The 20,508-nt window shown below is 44.4% G+C and overlaps 1 protein-coding gene across 14 annotated transcripts in view; it reads left to right on the top strand.

Moving 5' to 3' along the window:
• NPHP4 (nephrocystin 4) overlaps positions 1–3,802 on the top strand; it is a 103,585-nt gene extending 99,783 nt beyond the window's left edge. For all 14 annotated transcript variants that reach the window (XM_030537342.1, XM_030537336.1, XM_030537335.1 and 11 more), the window contains one exon: positions 47–3,802. In XM_030537342.1, coding sequence (XP_030393202.1) covers positions 47–187 — 141 coding nt within the window. In that variant the 3' untranslated portion in view covers positions 188–3,802. The remainder of the gene's footprint in view (positions 1–46) is intronic.
• The last annotated feature ends 16,706 nt before the right edge of the window (positions 3,803–20,508 follow it).

Below are 20,508 nucleotides of genomic sequence, written 5' to 3'. Positions count from 1 at the left end.
AGGGAGAAAGGAGATGTTTAGCACTGTCATTTCACTCTTTTTGCAGATTGGAGGAGGGGAGATGTACACGATTGGCTTGCGGTTTGCACCAAGCCAGAGCACCGGGGAGGAGGAGATTCTGATTTATATCAATGACCATGAAGACAAGAATGAAGAAACCTTCTGTGTGAAGGTTGCCTATCAATAAAGAGGAGGGTTTGCCTGAGGGCCAGTAGAGCGACGTGTTCCTGGAGCATCTGTCGAAGGTTTCATCTTACTCCACCTACCATGAGACGTAGTCCTGTTGTTATTATCAGCTTTAGAGACTTTTCCCTCCATAGATTGTCTGTTTCTGAATTTCCTTGACCACGTTTATTTGTAGACAGAAAACCGATTGAGCTGCTCTGTGAACCTAGCCCACATGCTGGCAGGATGTGTTTCCTTCCTCTTTGCAGTTTGCCACTATCTAATCAAGCCATGGCCAAGTCACTATGATTTATTGTCCGACTGAATTCTTGGCACACTGACATGACCTCCAATGATGTAACATAGCCATATTTGTTCTACTTAAAATGGTAAATTAATCCCTATATATTTATACCATATGCCATGGTCCAGACGATTGTCACTACTTCTGTTATGCTTTGCTGGGCCGTGAGCTTGTTTGGATTTTTATTTTTTTAATTCTTTTTTAACAGATCTTAAAAAGCTGCATTTCCAGAATATGTGTGTTTCAAGTATTTTGTTTTTTTAACTGAATTTTGTACTCAAAGATGACAATTTGATGGTACTTTACTCATTCCAGTTCATCTAAATTGTTGTACAGAACCCACGGAGTGCAGCATAGAGTTTTCTGTTACAAGGCTTCTGTTTGCCAGTAGCTCCCCATTGCATGCTGGTGCAAGCATCTGGGTTGTCCTTCCTCTTGCTAATCTCTTTAAATGACAGATCAGAAGCTCTCCACAATCCAGCCCATCACCTGCATTTCTATGAACTGTCCCAGAGACTAGAAAGGCTCAGCAGGTTCTGTGTGATTTCAAATCACTCAGTCAGCTCAGAACTCATGCATTGTTTGAATTGACAGAAGATAATCTCTTCTAAAGGTGAGTACTAGAGATGCCAAAATTGTCTGACACTGGAATTTCATTTAATCTCTGAGCACACAGCATCCAAATCTGGTATCGGTTTCAGGATAGGGGACCCTTGCAGATCTAAGGCAAAGATGGGAGCTGGAAAGCATGAATCAGGCGATACAGTACACGTAGGAATAAAGAGATTAATTATGGACACAGGTCAAGGGATCGAATTGGGCTAACTCTGTTTCATATTAAAAATCAAGTCAAAGGGAGTTAACTGAGAGGGTTGAAAATGGAGAAGATTGCCTCTAGGGCACTGGCTCAGCCGCAGGCAAGGAAGTGGTAGACAAGTGAGTGATGAATTTGCAGTGGCTTATGTGAAACGAGTAGGTAGTCTCAGTGCATTTCCCAGTGCACAGATGCCAGCCTCACAGGTAGACCCCTTGCTGGCAGTCTCAGCAGGGAGGCCATGAGGAGGAACTGCCTTTTCACCTGCTGAGATTGTCCCATCAGAACACTCAGGCATGTGACGGGGCAGTATCTGGGGAGATTGTGAAGACCATGCGCCCCTCCATGTTATAGGCTGCTACTCTCCAGTATTGTGTTGCCTTTTGCCTCTGGAGTCTATGCCAACGATTCATGCTCCCTCATCCCCATTGGTCAACATAGCATCAGGCAGGTGCCACACCTTGCCGAAGGCCATATCTCCCCGCCATATACATACCTAACCTAGGCCTTATTCTCATCTTAGGGCTTGTCTTCATGTACAGCGCTACAATAGCGCAGCTCCTCCCATGCAGGTATGCTGCGTGAAGATGCTCCTACGCTGATAGGAGAGCTTCCCCCATCAGCACAGTTAATCCACCTCCCCGAGAGGCGGTAGCTATGGCTGTGGAAGAAGGTCTTCTGTCGCCATAGCAATGTCTACATAGGGGCTTAGGTCGGTTTAACTACATCGCTCACGGATGTGGATTTTTCATATCTCTGAGCAACGTCGTTATACCAATTTAGGTCTGTAGTGTAGACCTGGCTTCAAGTTATACCGGTGTGAATCAGGAGTAGTCCTGGTGAACTCACTGGAGTTACTTTGCTATGAGAGCAGGCTCAAGGCTCTAGATTATATGCTGTTTGATAAGGACTGTCTCTTGACCTTTTGATGGGACACCTTGCACATTTATGGGGCCTCATACTAATCACAAGATCTTTGGGCTGGGCTCTGTTTGCTGCATTCTACCTACCGTATAGGGCCATAGCCACGTACAGCAGGAGATGATATCTCGGTCGGGTATGGGGATTGGTGCTGTGTAAATACCCGATGCAGATACATAATTTTGGGGCAGGGACTGTGTTTGTAGAGCGCTGGGCATAGTGGGGTGCACTTCATTGACTGGGGCTCCTGGGGGCTCCCCCAATATCAATAACAACAAATAATAACATAGTGGAGCATGACCCTAGAGCAAAGGGCCTGGGGAGAGGTGTGCTGCAATCTCAGGAAAACCACTGGGAAGAGGAAGGAACAAAGTTCTCTTCTATATTTTTAGGCTGCCACCATGTTTTCTGTCTTCAATTTGAAACCTGCTGTGTAACCAAGCACTGAGAAACCACAGTGTAAGTGTAAATCAGGCTCTAGGGTCCACTCTTGCCAGCAGTGAGCCGGCAGCAGAGCTAGTGCTCTGCGAAGGGCACCGAAACGGGAACAGAGAAAGTACAAAGCAGATTGCATCGATAGGCGGGTGGCAAGGCCAACTGGGCAGATCAGGCTCCGAATCCCATTTCTCTTGATGCCAGGCCAGAAATGGCAACCTCACAAGTCTCAGCTCCCAAGTGGGTCTGAGGAAGGCATTGCCTTGAGGGAGGGTGTGGGGGGGAAAGGGCATTTGACTGGCTAGAGCCTGGGAGCTGGTGCCGAATCCTGCTTGGACCGACAAGGAGCAAGGTGAGCCTGTGGCACTGCCCTAATCACTGGTGCCATGTTGCAGCACGAAAGAGTCATTCATGCAGGGCGTATCTCACCCATACTTTCGATCAACCCTCCCCCCATGCCCAAGCCAAAGTGAGGCATGGGAAAGACTGAGTATCCAGGAGCAGAGACACCCAAAGGGAAGAACGGATTGTTTTCGCCGTTTGTGCTTGGCTGAATCTCTTATCTTCTAACAGGAGCATTTTCCATAAGGCATAAGTCTCAGCTTTGCTTTGGGATCTGACAACCTTCCCTGCACTTGGTAAAGTCATTGGGCCTGGTGGGGACCACACATGGCATAAAATAAGCACATACAATGTTAATAGAGCACACAGTAAGTGGATTAAGAACTGGCTAACTGATAGACTTCAAAACATAGACTAACCTAGGCCCATTCAATTAAAATGTATTTGAATACAGCCATGTGCAAAGGTACACATCTAGAACAAGGAGTGCAGGCCACACCTACAGATTGGGGACTGTATCCTGGAAAGCAGTTACTCCAAAAGGGATTTAGAAGTCATTGCAGACAAACAACTGAACACGAGCTATCAGTGCGATGCTGTGGCACAAGGGCTAACGTGATCCTTGGATGTATGAACAGGAGGATAGCGAGCAGGAGCGGGAAGGCGATACTGGAATGCTGAGCCCTATTCTGGTGTCCACACTGTGAAAAAGATGTTGAGAAATTGGAGAGGGTGCAGTGAAGAGCTGCAAAAATGATTCGAGTGTTGGAGGAAATAGTTACCGTTAGAGACTTAGGCCATGGCTACACTGGCACTTTACAGCGCTGCAACTTTTGCGCTCAGGGGTGTGAAAAAACACCCCCCTGAGCGGTGCAAGATACAGCGCTGTAGAGCCTCAGTGTAATCAGGGCAGCAGCACTGGGAGCGCGGCTCCCAGCGCTGCAAGCTACACCCATAAGGGATGTGATTTACGTGCAGCGCTGGGAGAGCGCTCTCCCAGCGCTGGCGCTCCGACTACACTCACACGGCAGCGCTTTGAAATTTCAAGTGTAGCCATACCCTGAAAGAGCTCGATCTGTTTAACATCTAAAAAGAAGATGGAGAGGTGATGGGATAACTGTGTATTAATGCCATTGGAACAAGTACCAAGAGAAGTGGTAAATAAACAGGCACATCTCTTGATGTCTCCAAATAAAGACTGGGTGCCTTTCTGGAAGATTTGCTTTAGTCAAACACAAATTATTGGGTTCAATACAGGGGTAATGGTGAAATTTAATCCCATGATATACAGGAGGCCATAAGATGATTTAATGAGTCTCTTCTGGCATTAAACTCTGTGTATCTATGGAAGAAACTGCTATTGCAGGTCTCATCACTGTTCTTTACATTATCAGCCATCTTTAGTAGGAAAGCAGACAAAATACTCTCTTAACTGTTTCCAGTAGGGCAGCGCTGGCTGGTGTTGTAATAAAACCTGCACGGATATGATCATCTATTCTTATTGTCAATGGAAATTAATTGAGAATGAATGCCTAGTTGCCAGGAGATACTGCACTGGCCATGCTGTGTGAATGCTGCGTGCAGACAGTACAGTGGGGGGAAAAATGAAGGACAAACTGAATACAGAACTGTGAAGGACAGACCGTGTATAGAAAAACCACAGTCAGAGGTTTTCAACAACCCATTGTGAGCAGAAGATCTGAATTCTCTTTGCATTAGGTCTAATTCATTCTGGAGGACTGTCCATGCAGGCCTGTGAAAAAGATTCCACATTACTTTTAGCAGGATTTAAACAAAAACAAACAAACAAATTATATTTGTACAGGCCACAGTGGATGAAAATCTGGTTGCTGTTTCCATCTAGGGGCATAATTGATGATTATTTCTGTGAAAAATTACGAAAAGTTTTTGCAAAATTTGTCTGCATTTTCCCAATCAGCTCTAGATGTGGATTATTGTGTGTTAATGGGTGATACTGAGTAGACTTCAAACAAGCATCCTCATTTCTGGGAAGTTTTAGATAAATCTTCAAGCATGCGGGAAGAGCTTTTTGCCAGATTTGCTGTGCTTTCTGGTTTTGTACAGCTTAAAAATACACCACAAACATTCTTCCTTGTAGATTTCTGGTCCAGGACAATAATACTTTGTAAAGCACTTTTAGATCTTCAAATGCAAGGCATATGGAATTGCAAACATTCAGTCCTATAATCCACTCTGTTATAGGTCAGTATTACTGTCTCCATTTTTACAGGGAAATGAGGCACAATGGTTCTGCAGTGCAGAGCTTCTGTACTTTCTGCAATACAGTGTGATAAGAAAGTTGAGAATTTTCACAGATCTGAACACCTGCCACATCTGCAGAGGACACTAATATCTAAAAATCTGTCAGAGCTGGTCCCAAAATACCTCACCGGAACAGCAGCATTTGGGAACATTCTGTATGCAGCACCAACATTTTTCACCCTAATCCTCCCTCATGGATAGCACTTTTCCTCCTATTACCTTAATTGCTTCCAAACCTGTCAGCCTGTAATTTTCAAACTTTTATATTTTCACCCCAACAGAAACCCCTTTGGCAGTTCTACCTGTTACACACAATCCACAATGGATTTGATTAAGCCTGCTCCATGATATGTTTCACTGTACAGTACTGAACGGTGCTAATTTGCTGCCTTGATTAGCCTCATGAAAAGCAAATCCCTTATCTTGTTGGCTTTCTGGGCTCCTCTTGCTAGAAATCCAGATTGCCAAGCACATCTTAACTATGCACCTCTTTCTTTTCTGAGTGCTGTAGTGTCATAGACAGTGATTTCAGTTTTTGTTTTGGACCTCAAGGGTTCACAGCAGCAAACTCCTTGGATCTGTTCCATTGGCCCAGAAAAGCAAGCTGCCTCTTACATAAGACAACATAATCACAACCCAGTGAGCTACGTTATAGCAAGACAGGGCCTTAGCTGTAATGGGTAACTCCAAAGTCACACCACTGTATGTGAGAACAGAATTTGGAGCATATATCATAATTCAAGCCAGTGACTGGAAAAACTCCTGCATTCTTTCTTAAGAGCACAATAAACCGCCTTCTGTACCCTGCATGGACCTTCCAAAGAAAAGCAACTATGGAACAGCAGTTTAAAGACAACAATTGCTCGGTTCTACCTAGGGGATGTAGCCTGAAGGGTCCCAGTAATCCTACCTGTGTGTTTCTAGAGCAGCGGTGTACCGATTGGGATAGAAATCTGACACTAATCACTGTTGTGTAGCACAATCTTCAGCAGGTTCAGTAAGGGGCAAGGAAATAGTTCCTGTGGCCCTGGACAGTTCCTGGGGGCTTATATCCATTTGTCATAGGAGAAATCTCTGGGAACTTTTCATGAACACTAAGTTAATTACAGAGCAATAGCTATGATTGGAATAGTGGGGGTGGGGACTGCAGGTCAAATATTCAGGGGCTATGGCAGAATGAGGCACGGGAAAGGCTCCCCTTTGGAAGAAGGGAAAAGTGGACCCTCACAAGCCATTGAAGTAGCTACACTCGGCCAGTCCAGGCTACAGTCACTCCCATTGCTGGGGGATGCTTTAGCCAAGAACTCTCACTCCTTTCAAGGAAGCACAGTCAATTCCTCTCTTTGCTGAGCTGGTTAAAAGAGCACAGGTGTGGAGAGGAATGAGGTCCACAGTGTTTGCTATATTATTATCTTTTTTTTTTTTTTTTTTTTTTTTTAAATTTTAAATGTTTCTCCTCTCCTTTGTGTGGAGCCTCATTTCACATTGTAGTCTCTAAAGTGAATCTGCAATTTGCATTTGAAAGCTCCCACTGCATTCATGTCAGGCTGAATGCAGACACAGCACTTGAATCTTCCCCAGATAAGATGCTTTAAGCTGTGGCATTCTTACGGCAGACAAAGGCAGCCCATCTTTCAAAGTTAACGTTATCGTTTTCATCAGCCTTCCCCCTCTCCCTTTTAATAAAATGCCATTTTTAGCTAAATGGAGCAAAGTGAAAGCTGGGAAGTAGCAGATCCGACTCTTTGATGTCTCTGTGATAAGGATTAGTCCTGTGGTTGCCCCTGTTTAGACATTGTAGAGGTATTTGATAATATTTTAATTTTAAATGGTGTTTTCCTCTCATTTACAACAGCTCCATCCTCTCTACACTGAAATCCCTTCCCTAGTTAAGGATGGCCTTGTGGCTAAGGCAAAGGACTTGGGAGCAGGAGTCTGGGATGCTAGTTCTGCCTCTGTGCTGCCTTGGGCAAACCGCTGGTCCTAATCTCCCAATCTGTAACGTGGGGGAAAATGAAACTGACTCTCCTGACTGTCCTTCCTCTGCCTACCGTTTGTTTAGGCCTGTTCATTTCAAAGCACTTTACAGGGTGACCTGCAGTCAGCAGCTTTGCCATGGCCTTTCTTGGTTCGGAATCAAAGGACCAGGCCCCATGATGGACTTTGTGCGGTACCTGGTGGATTTGCTTGATGTCCTCCAGACCTCTAGCTTCACTAGTGTGTGTGTGTGTGTGTGTGTGTGTGTGTGTGTGTGTGTGTGTGTGTGTGTTCGTGCATGCGCGTGTGTGCACGCATTTTGTGTATTATTCCATCCTGGAGTGGGGGCACTTGTTTCATTGAAAATCAAAGGATGAAAAAACCCTGTACAACAGCAAACATTTGTGCTAAACTGTACGACTGCAGAGAGCTACAAGCCCGGGTGTATTTACCTTCTGTCTATACTACCGTGACAACTGCATAGAAACTCACATGCCATTAGGTCACAGGAGAGCAGACACTGATGAGGGGCACAAACCTGGCTGTGCCCCTTCCTTTGTCTCGGTTCGGTAAAAGGGACTTGTTGCTTTTCAGCTCTCAGAATGGTCCCTGGGACTGCGCACAGCGTCACACAGCTCTGTCACCGCTGATGGATGGGAAGCGCATCTGGTAGAAGGCTGTGGATAAAAAAAGCAAACCTCTGCTTGTCAGTCATCCCCTAACTGTGAGGACATGGAGTGCCTTTTCCCATTCTGTGTTATACTAAAATAGTCCTTTTGTCTTTATTCATAGGCAGGGCCATTCTCTGCCTCTTGTAACGTTCCTTTCTTACCTCCAAGTGGTTTTGATTGTTTGCAGTTGTCTCATATGGTTTTCTGTTGAAAGTCTTGGGGTGGAGCAAGGCTGGAGGACAGAGCCTTGCATTCCATCCCCAGCTCACCAGGGCAGGGCAATAACTCCTCCTGATGGAATGGGCCATCACCCAGACGTAGGCATTGTCTACACTGGAACTTCGTCGGCAAAACTTTTGTCGTTCAGGGATGTTAAACACACATGCCCCTGAAAGACAGAAGTTTGACCGACAAAAAGCGCCAGGGTGTACAGTGCTTTGTCGGCAGGAGCACTCTCCGGCTGACAACGCTGCTGCTTCTCGGTGGCGGTGGAAGCTTTTTTGTTGGCAGGGGAGCTCTCTCCCACCGTCAAACAGCAGCTACACTGCGCGCCTTTTAGCAGCACAGCCATGTCGCTAAAACGCTCATAGTGTAGACAAAGCCTTATTATCCCCTTGTGGCTAACTTCTACATTAAGGCCAGGTCCACACTACAGCGTTAAATCGATTTAAACAGCGTTAAATCGATTTAACGCTGTACCCATCCACACTACAAGGCACTTAAAATCGATTTTAAGAGGTCTTAAAATCGATTTCTGTACTCCAGATAAACGAACGGAGTAACCCTAAAATCGATATTACTATATCGATTTAGGGTTAGTGTGGACGGAAATCGAAGTTATTGGTCCCATTCTTTTACTGAGCTACCCAGAGTGCACCGCTCCGGAAATCGAAGGTAGCCTGGGACCATGGACACACACCACCGAAGTAATGTGCCCTAGTGTGGACGCGTAAAATCGATTTTATAAAATCTGTTTTATAAAATCAATTTTATTAATTTCGATTTTACTCTGTAGTGTGGACGTGGCCTAAGACCATAAAACATACTTTCAATATAGTTTTATTATTATTTAAATGTTACCGGTACAAGTATCTTGCAATGATTATGAATCTTAACAAGTTATGAGCTTTCATGTAGCTTTCTTACATGTTATTCTTTATGGATATGTAACCCTTCTGCCCCTCTGAGTTGGCAGCAACAAGGGCCGGGTTCAGTATCCAGAGGTTCCGTTTCAGTAACACAATGCATAACCGGTTCGAGCCCCCACCCAGTGACCTGGGACACTTACATACCACACCCCCGTGGGCGCCTCTAGGAGGCAATACTTCCCCTCTCGCAAGCACGGAGTCTGAGTGTAGCAAAATCTTTTTTAGTAAAGGAAGGAATCAATGCGGCATCCCATTGGAGAAACACCACAAACAGGGTTATAACACAAACCATAAACAAAAACCCACCTCCAAGTACGTTTGGCACTGTCCTTTTTCCCCTTAGGGTTTTAAGTCCAATCACCCCAAAGTCCAACAACCCAAAAGTCTCTGGTCAATGCCACCCCAGAGTTCAAGAGTTATCTGTAGAGGTCCCTCCCCCCAGCCTGGGTAGAAAGGGGCAACTTACGTGGTCCGGGGCCAACTGCCCTGCCTCTCCGTGGGTTCTGCTTCCGCCTTCTCCAGGAATTGCTCCGCTGTACCAGCTGCTCCACTCTGCTCCTCCAGCCGTCCTCAGGAACTGCTCTGCTCCACCAGCTGCTCTGCTCCATGAGCCGCTCTGCAAAACTGCTCGGCTCCGCTCACTCTGTGGGCCGCACCACTCGTCCCACAGCTACTCCACTATGCCAGCCGCTCTGCTGCCACCAGCTGTCCCGTGATCCGCGCCAGTCGTCCCCGCAACTGCTCCACTCCGCCAGCTGCTCTGTTCCACAGTATATCTTCAGGCTCCCCCACTAGTTAGCACAGTACTCAGTGCTCTCAGCTCAATAATTTCAGCTCTTTAGTGATTTTCAGCTCTTTAGTGATTCCAGCTCATAGTAGGGGAGCCCCACTGCTAGTGCACCATTAGCCAAAGTGATTTCAGCTCAGTAACCTGTATCTAGATTCTTGAGGGAATAAAAAAAAATCAACTCTGATATTCCACAGTGGAGAGAGGAGGGGGTGCAACTGGTGCTTCTGGCTCCACAAGGGGACTGCACCACCAGGCACAGATACCTGCCCCCAGCCTCTCTCAGTTCACTGGGTTTTGGAACCCATGTCCCTTGTCTAGCAAGTACCACCCAACTGAGGGTGAGTCATTTGTCACCAAGCAGTCCCACCGCTCAGCAGTCTGGGATAGGGTAGGCGTGCCTATGCAAATACACTCTGACATTCTTTCCACCAGATGTCAGGGTAGAGCTTATCCTGACTCTGCTTACAGATAAATATCCTGCAAGACATGGTTGGTGTAGTGAGTTTGTCAGATGTGAGGTGAGAGTTGTTTGCAAAGAACAGAGGACCTTTGCCAAGGGTCCTCTGTGTCACAGGTACCAACATGGTTCCCAGGCAGTGCTGGCCAGGTTGGAAGGAGGAAGAGCTTAGATTGTCAGTGGTTGACAGCTAAATGGGTCCTGGAGTCTATTCAATTCTGTCTCTTACTCTGTCGGAGAAGGTAGGTCGTGTGGCTACTGATCCTCATAGTCTGTCGCCTTCATATCTCAGATTTACTAAGCTTTTCCCACATTTGTGCGATGAAGTTGACTTTCAGAGATCTTGAGCCAGTTAAGTCATAGGAGACAATGAACTGCTCTGCATAGGAAAAGAGGCTGCTATTCTTAACTTCCCCCCTGTGGGGTTCTTTTGGTATAATTATGGTCAGGATCTTGTGTAAGAGTTTAGCAGTATCTTGAAACAGTAACGGGAGACTTGGAAATGGCAGAGATGCTTAATGACTTCTTTGTTTCGGTCTTCACTGAGAAGTCTGAAGGAATGTCTAGTATAGTGAATGCTTATGGGAAGAGGGTAGGTTTAGAAGATAAAATAAAAAAAGAGCAAGTAAAAAATCACTTAGAAAAGTTAGATGCTTGCAAGTCACCAGGGCCTGATGAAATGCATCCTAGAATACTCAAGGAGTTAATAGAAGAGGTATCTGAGCCTCTAGCTATTATCTTTGGGAAATCATGGGAGACGGGGGAGATTCCAGAAGACTGGAAGGGGGCAAATATAGTGCCCATCTATAAAAAGGGAAATAATAACAACCCAGGAAACTACAGACCAGTTAGTTTAACTTCTGTGCCAGGGAAGATAATGGAGCAGGTAATCAAAGAAATCATCTGCAAACACTTGGAAGGTGGTAAGGTGATAGGGAATAGCCAGCATGGATTTGTAAAGAACAAATCGTGTCAAACTAATCTGATAGCGTTCTTTGATAGGATAACGAGCCTTGTGGATAAGGGAGAAGCGGTGGATGTGATATACCTAGACTTTAGTAAGGCATTTGATACGGTCTCGCATGATATTCTTATAGATAAACTAGGAAAGTACAATTTAGATGGGGCTACTATAAGGTGGGTTCATAACTGGCTGGATAACTGTACTCAGAGAGTAGTTATTAATGGCTCCCAATCCTGCTGGAAAGGTATAACAAGTGGGGTTCCACAGGGGTCTGTTTTGGGACTGGTTCTGTTCAATATCTTCATCAACGATTTAGATGTTGGCATAGAAAGTACGCTTATTAAGTTTGCAGACGATACCAAACTGGGAGGGATTGCAACTGCTTTGGAGGACAGGGTCAAAATTCAAAACGATCTGGACAAAGTGGAGAAATGGTCTGAGGTAAACAGGATGAAGTTCAATAAAGATAAATGCAAAGTGCTCCACCTAGGAAGGAACAATCAGTTTCACACATACAGAATGGGAAGAGACTGTCTAGGAAGGAGTATGGCAGAAAGAGATCTAGGGGTCATAGTGGACCACAAGCTTAATATGAGTCAACAGTGTGATACTGTTGCAAAAAAAGCAAACGTGATTCTGGGATGCATTAACAGGTGTGTTGTAAACAAGACACGAGAAGTCATTCTTCCGCTTTACTGTGCGCTGGTTAGGCCTCAACTGGAGTATTGTGTCCAGTTCTGGGCACCGCATTTCAAGAAAGATGTGGAGAAGTTGGAGAGAGTCCAGAGAAAAGCAACAAGAATGATTAAAGGTCTCGAGAACGTGACCTATGAAGGAAGGCTGAAGGAATTGGGTTTGTTTAGTTTGGAAAAGAGAAGACCGAGAGGGGACACGATAGCAGTTTTCAGGTATCTAAAAGGGTGTCATCAGGAGGAGGGAGAAAACTTATTCACCTTAGCCTCCAATGATAGAACAAGAAGCAATGGGCTTAAACTGCAGCAAGGGAGATTTAGGTTGGACATTAAGAAAAAGTTCCTAACTGTCAGGGTAGTTAAACACTGGAATAAATTGCCTAGGGAAGTTGTGGAATCTCCATCTCTGGAGATATTTAAGAGTAGGTTAGATAAATTCTATCTGGGATGGTCTAGACAGTATTTGGTCCTGCCATGAGGGCAGGGGACTGGGCTCGATGAACTCTCGAGGTCCCTTCCAGTCCTAGAGTCTATGAGTCTATGAAACCTGAATTCCAGCATTGCAGGTTTATCATGGGGAATGTGGATTTCAACCTCAGTTAATCTGAGATTCTTCACGCAAGGTGTCTCACACATTGGGAAGTGGATACTCCCATTGTCCTTAGTTTCAGGAGGAAGCAAAGTTTGAAATATGCACAGAAGTGCATATTTTGATTGTCATGACGAGGAGAATAAGCTGCTTGGGTTTCTGATGAAATGGAGAGAGAGCTACAACTGGTAACATTATGTGCAAGGCACACAGCTCACCCCTGGCTGCTACCTTCCACCTGTTTATAGAATCACCTATTGTTCTAGGTTCCTAGGCAGGTTTTAGGGAGAGAAACATTGATGTTTTCCCCACTGGTCTGGCAAATCACATCTTCCTTCCTGCTCTGATCCTTCCCCTGGCACGTCCCTGGGTTTCACAGTACTGTATGTAACTTTCTCATAACAATGCTGGCATTCCTACTCTCACAGGGCCTGGTTTCTTCTTGTCAATGAACTGTGCAGTGGGCTCGCACTGAATTACCAAGATGCAGCCTTGCATAATTGCCATGACTGTGTACATTTTCAGGCACAAAATCACCTCCCCCCCTTCTTTGCCATGACGTCCAATTGTCAGGAAAAAAAAAAAATTTCTTCAGCCTCCAAAAGATGGCTTGTGCTCGGAGAGTGGGTGAAGGGAATTTGGCCAGATTGAACTAACAGGATCCATGAGCTTAATAATGTCATGAGGTTTCCAAAGTCTGGGCAGCCAAAGGATTTTTAGAGCATTCCAAATAAACATCACAATATTACAGTATGTAATCAACAAAGCTACCACAATCAGCATGTGGGGATTTAAGCTGCAGCTTCACACAGTGTAAAGAAGTTAGAAGTTCCCTTTTATCTGCTCTTTATAAGGACAAGAATTTCTGAGTCTGAGAGACAAAGTGGATGAGGTAATATCTTTTAATGGACCAACTTCTGTTGGGGAAAGAGACAAGCTTTCGAGCTACACACAGCTCTTCTTCTGCTCTGTCCAAGTTGTTTATAGAGTGGCATGTCCTGAGATCCGTAGGCACTTCTGATATCAGCAGTGTAACAATGATTTAATAACTGTTAACATCCACAGCTCTACAAGTGACTGTCACAAGCCAGGCCTTAGTGTTTTCCTACCACAGTCAGGAAAAAATTCTAATGTTCAGTCTTCTGCATCCCAGTCCTTAATATTCAATTGTAAAATCTTTCAGGACCGGGACTGTCTTGAATAGTCCTCTGTGCAGCACCCCCAGCACAATGGGGCCTCGGTCATGGCTGGGTTATCTGGGCCTAAATAGTGTTAAAAATTGTATAGCACAACTGACCCAGTTCATTATTGGGAATTTTGGAATTCCAGAGACAAGCTACTGCATCTGCATTAGAGGGACCACCGCTTTTTCCTGGTAGAATAACTCTGATGTTTCTACTTCATATTCCCTCAAATTCCTACTCAATCCAGTAACTTGCCAAATGGTCCCACTCCTTTCCAGCTAGGAAGCTGCAGAAATGGCGGAATGCTGTTTCATTCTGAGCCAATCAGTCTGGCTGAATTCTGGGTAATTAGAGGAACATTACAATGGTGCTAACAGTGTCATATTTGGGGCTGAGAAATGACGATCCTTTCTCAATATGTTTTCATCTCGTTAGCAGGAGAATAAAGAGAACATTAATTACCAGTTTATACCGTGGTTATTTCTGTTAATTCCAGGTCATTAGTACTCAGAAACAACAAGCGCTACCTAATTTTATGAGCACACCATTTGCACTAATGGTTTAGAGGGAAATAGCTGAAACCCCATTCTGCTGATTGCGAGAGTGTGGCAGGACTCTGATTTATGATTCTCTTCTTGCAACAGAAACTTGCATTTGGCTTTGATACATAAATACTGGGAATTCACAGGCAAGTTTTACTGGAGAGGAAGATTCATTGAGGGGGGAACCCCCCCCCCCCGGCCACATCCTGAGGACAAGGAAGACAGGGAAATAATTACTATTGTGATCACAGTAGGTGGGTGGAAGACAGGACTTCTGGGTTCTAGCCCTGGCTCTGTCATCTTAAGCAAGTTACACCAACTCTGTGACTCAGTTTACCATATGTAAAATGGATATAATAATGCTTAACTCTTATAAGGATGCTGTGTGGTTTCAATCTTTCATGTATTTAAAGCACTTTCAGATCCTTCAGTGAAAGGTCCTTATAGAAGGGCAACCTTATCATTCTTTAAACCCCCATCCCAAAGTGACTGAAAATTCTAACAAAGACTCCATTTTCTCTCGCTCTGATTGGTGAGCCAGACTGCTATAAAAAAGCCAGGCCCTGGCCCTGAATTTGCCAGCCCAACCAGCTTTCACACCTTCAGCTCAGGTCTAGTCTCTTGGTATTTGGGGATTGCTCAAATCACTTTCCAGAAAAAAACAACTCCTTACTGCCAAGCTGCGATAGGCCTGGAGGAGCTTGTCCAGGAAAGGTTTTTATGCAGGGAGCAAAATAAAAGCCTGCAAAGTCTGATAGTGACCATTCCAAATTACCCAAAGGAGCTCATTGGGAGCTTAGACTGTGGTAGACATTTTAAACTTAGCTGATCGTTCTGATGATACAGAGACAGGATGTGGGTGTCTTTGAGTCAGGATTCTGGAGGCGGACACAGCCGCTGCTCCATAGAGGAGTCCAAGAGCTAGCGGCCACCACCTAGAGGAACTCTGCCTGGAGATGTGAGCGAACGAGTGAAGGAAAACGGGCCACAAGACCAGCCCACCCACCATCCAACCTCACTAGGGCGGTTGTAGAGGATACCAAGGTTTGGGAATGACCTCAGGAATTGCACTCCCCTCTGTATTCAGGGCTATGACTGATGCCAACGGCCAAACTCCTATTGAATGTTAAGGTGCAGGATCAGGCCTGGTGACTCAGGGAGCTGTGGTGTTGCACTCTGTAGGAGGACGAGCAAGGGCTGTAGGTTTACAGGATGCACATAGATCTTTGGGGCTAGGGGAGAAGTGTCAGTAAGGAAAGCTGTCCTTTCGATCTAGAGTTCAGTGGGCAGAAAGTGGTGTGTGTACTCAGCAACTCAGAATAATGAGTGGAAGGGCTCACAGCGAAACACCTGGGGTTATGTTACAAAACCAACACACTCTTAGTTTATTCTGCTAAGTCTCTTATTACTCACACTGCCTAACTAGCAGATTAACCAGGGCAAAGGAAAAGTATCCTGTAAAAATGGAGGGGTGAGGGCCAAGGAAGAGATCACTTCTGGAATGAGTTTAGTCACATTAACAGTTTCACGGTCTCTTTCTCAGAACAAGAATAATGTATGTTTCAGATAACAATGCTCTTTGGTTTTTCCTGTGCAGGGTGACAGAAGAGGGGCACGGGTAGAATCCATCACAGAGCTCCACTTGGAAACTGCTTAGCAGGCTGTAGCCGAATGCTGACCTCCCGGGGCAGGGCTGGTCTATTAGCCAATGCTCCATAGCCATATTTCCTGAGTGGACACAGGGCTTCTCTGAACCAATGAGAATGACGAGCACTGAAATGTAATTGCAAAACTGAACAAAAAAGGCAGCATTTTAAAGGGTGCCCCTGTTATTCTGCTGCAATGGCCAGGAGATGGAATTTCCATCTCAGTGGGCTGCCAGCACAGGTAGCAACAAAATCAACAATCTGGACAATGAAGAAGCCTTCACTCATTAATACCCCCTCATTTCCTGTACAGAAATGCTGACTGGTGTCATTGAGTGCCTGCATTAAGCTGGTGAGGAATGTAGATGTTGGGAAGCATTTGCTGTTCTAAATCTCAGCATGCTGATGCAAAGGCATCCTGCCAGGGGAGTTGGAATCCAATCATTAGAGAGTATCCTCCCTAGAAATGATACGTTCAATGGCTTCTCGTTCCACCACTTTGATTCCCCAGGGCATTAGTAGTTCGGTTTTAGCTCCATTTCCATTGTGATAACTTTGCATCCAGCAGCTGTGCAGGGGCTGTAACAAACACAAAAGCCATAAGTCTCAGAGCGTGTTTTGTTTTTTGGTGCGGTATATTGTAATTCCGTTGCCCCTTCACGTCTATTGCCTTGTATTGCCACTAACAAACTGAGTGACATAATCAGACTGACCTAAGTTTTAGATGTTGACCGGACCTAAATGAGAGACACATACATATTCTCTCTCTCTCTCCATTTGGTAAGTACACTCCTGCCGAGTAATGCTTCAGTATGACAGTATAGGCCCAATATAGGCAGATTTATAGTTAACTTGCTCCTTTTCAAAGAACTTATTCTCTCAGCAAAATCTGACACAGTAGTTAAGAAACTTCAGTGTTTCATAGAAAGCTATTGGAATCACTGGCGACATTAGCTAATTGAAGTCTGGTATTGGGATTGCAAAGGGAGCGTTTTTGGAGGCTGCAATAAACCACTGTTTTAATGGAACTTGTCTAATGTTCTGTCAGTGCAGAAACCTTCTCCAAATGTGTCAGATGATTACAGTCATTAGACTTTCTACCAGCCCTTCTCTAATGTTTTCCAGATTTTACTCCCGTAGCCAATTCTCTCTCTCTCTCTCTCTCTCTCTCTGTTTTTCTCTCTCACACAACCTCCCAGTAATTATCCAGAGACTTTTTCAGCAGATGCCTCCCCATTAGACACAGGATTATGAATTTTTTTCATAATTAGAATGTTTTTCTTTGGAGGTAAGCTGATTTTTATGGAGGTACAAGTAAAATCATTTTATGGAGCCCCTTTGGAATACCAATTAATGTGAGACCAACATCAGCACAATTAGTTGCACAGAAGCTGTGCAAAAGCAACATGAAGGGTCATATATAAATGCACCAAAGAGAGACAAGCAGCTGAGAAGGATGTCACAGCTTCTGTTTCATCCTCCGAGGGGGCAATGCGTTGCTGAAGATGTTGCACTATGTTAGAAATGTTCATATATATGCTGATCCTGGCCTCACCTACATTAGTACAGGTCCATTCATATTTCTATCCCAAGTAGTTCTGACTTCACTGCTGTGAGAGAGAGAATCAGGCCTGTGTATCTGTGTAATTTAGACATCATCTGTGCCTGCACTAGCTGCATACATAACACAGCCACACCCAAAACTGTTAAAAGAACATTAAGATTACAAAGTCAAGCTCTCAAAAGTTAGGAAATGCCAGAATTAACACTGCCTGTCTACTTTACTTTGCCCCCCTTGTGAGTATGCATTATGATACAGTCTTTAAAGTGTGTGCTCACATATACCCTGGTCTATCATGTGGATAATGTTTGGGGGAAGGAGGAGGAAGTGCATTGCAGGCGCAGCCAGTGAACCCATCAGGGAGCCAAACGACAGTAGAAATTCTGCCAACATTTGATGCTTGTGGTAATAGCACCCATGGGGCAGAGTTCTACACCTGCCTGTCACTTAAGAAGCATTCCCATTTTTAGTCTTTTTCGGACTTATGTTATTGCTGTGAAAGTAGTTGGAGTTAGATTCCCACTCAATATCTTCCCCAGACTGGCAGGTCAAGATAATCCTGTGATTAAGTGGCAGGAATATTCTCAACCACCTCGAAGCTCTTGATTTGAATAAGTTTAGGGTGATACTGGAGAATATCTTCTCTTTTAAAGGTCTTGGAAGTGGAACTAATTTTCCTTAACTATAGCTTAGAAAAGGAGATGCATGGAGATTATTATCATTATGTTACATCTCCCGGAAAAGACATGAAACTTTGGTCTCTTTTGTTTAGCTCCAGTAGGTGGCCACATGGAAGGTCAAACATCCCAAGGCACTTTTTTAAAGGAGGAAGGAGCGAGACCAGCAGAACAGGGGCCAGTCAGTGGCCCTCCACTGCTGAGTCAGAACAACTGCCACATCTGCCTCCATACCCATTGTATAGAGGTATTGCAAAACTACTGTACACTGATGTGGCATCATCAGTCTGAGGCTCTCGAACAACTTTATAAACACATATTAAGCTTCACATGCCCCTCTGATATTAACAACTATCACTGCTCCCGCGCACTTGTAATTATGTATAATAATAATGATTAATAATTATTATTATCACTGCTGCTAAGTACATCATTCACACCAGAAAAGCACATGCTGCTTTACAAAACACAGCCTGCCTCCCAAAGTGCTCTCGGACTCTTTCCTTAGACCGGTGCTTTGGGTAGGAATGGCACTCAAGAGAAAAGCACTTCCTGTGTCTCCTGTTAAAAGCCCAGAAGAGGCCACATAGTGTACAGCAGTTTTGTAACACCACTGTTCAATGGCCATACCATTAGGCTCCCTCTAATCGAGGCTGAAGTGCCTGTAGATGTGTTATTGTCAACCTCTAACCTTGCGGGTAAGGCTGGGAACGAAGGAATTATCACATGAGTTTGGGCCACTCATCTGAGAGAGAGGCTTGGTCTGAGTCATTAGTCGGGGGATGCTCCTTCTCTCTTGTTTTGGATGGAAATTTCCTTTCCATTATGGCATGGAACATTCAACACTAAAATGGTTTTCCCCAGCTACTCTCCTCTGTACTCTAGCATGCCTGGTAATGTCTAAGGAATTATCTAAGGAACTGGACTATGGAAACAGTCAAGATACGTCAAATAAAACTTTTTTTCCACCAAAAATGGTCCTTTCTAAAAACCAATATTTTTTGGGAAAAAGATCATCAACATTGTTGAATTTTTTTCACTTCTCTGCCTCTCAAAATGTTGCTTTTCAGTATTTCTCAATTGTTTATTGAAAATATTATTCAGTATGATCTCAAGAAGTTTGTAGTATTTTTGTTTGTTTCCTAAAACCCATTTTGAGAATGTTTCCAATCTTTTTGTGATTTTTTTTTAAAAGGTGCAGTTTTGAACATTTGAAAATAGAAAAATGTTCAAAATTTTCAATTTTTTTGTTAAATGACTGTTAGGTGTTTGGTCAAGCTCTACTGGCCATTGCACAGAATTATCTTTCTATTTAGTAGATGCTCTCTTGCCTTGTGACACGAGGCAACCCAGTCATTCCACCTCCATCTGTCTAACGGCATGTTTATGCTCTGTGGTAGGCTGTTTCCATGACAGTGGCATCTTTCTCAGTGGTTTTCTTATAAGTCATCTGCTGTCCTCCTCTTTTCTGTCTTTCGCCAGGAGCTAGCCAATCAAGGGCTTGTGTAGGAACATAGTTTTCTCAGATATGCCCGAACCACTTCAGCCTTCTTTCACAAATCATTGTCCCTACAGTCTATGGGAAGAATTGGACAAGGAAGGAGGTGGGCATAGTAGCCCAGAGTTACTGTTAGACCAAAATGGTTCTATGGAAGAATTTAAAAGAACATGAGACATTGTGCAAATTTGTATTCAATCTGTCAGGAAGAGGCATGGATTGAGATTTGCTTTCGTATCCAAGAGGAATGCTTTCTACCAAAGACAGCAGAGCTCAAGGGACAGCTTGGTCAGTTAAAGGTGCATCTTCATCTTTAACTAAAGTAATTCACCTCAGCTAAAGTATCTGTTAAGCCCAGAATGTTGGTCCAGAGCAAAAGCGTTAGCGGACTTGGATACTTTTTTGCTTTCCCCCAGTAAGATTATCATTACCGGGTTTTGTTTTAGCTGCAATGCTTTGAAAGCTATTTAAAAATCTAGATGGACTGGACATTGGTCTGTTCCTAGCTCTATCTGGGTGGTGAGAACCTGCCTGAAGTTTGAGTTAGCAGAATGATTTTTGCATGGTATCCCCTACACCAAACAGTTTAATTATTATATTTAAGTGCAGGCCAGTATTTTATGATCTGTGTTTTCACTTAATTACACTGGACCCTTGTTAATTCAGAGTCAGCAGATAGTGCTGCTATCCATCTGGAGCCTGCATTCCATCCTGGTGTCCTTCTAAGGGGGTTTGAAACCACTTGCAAGTCTGTAAAATGTTGGCTGAGACTGCGTCTTCCTCAGTGCAAAGAGCACAGGGACTAATGCTCACCTCAGAGATCTGATCCAAGGGAAGCAGCAGAACAC

The sequence above is a fragment of the Gopherus evgoodei genome, chromosome 18 (genome assembly GCF_007399415.2).
Source record: "Gopherus evgoodei ecotype Sinaloan lineage chromosome 18, rGopEvg1_v1.p, whole genome shotgun sequence".
Classification (NCBI taxonomy): domain Eukaryota; kingdom Metazoa; phylum Chordata; order Testudines; family Testudinidae; genus Gopherus; species Gopherus evgoodei.
Note: the sequence above shows the minus strand (reverse complement) of the source record. Positions and strands in the feature narration are given on the sequence as shown.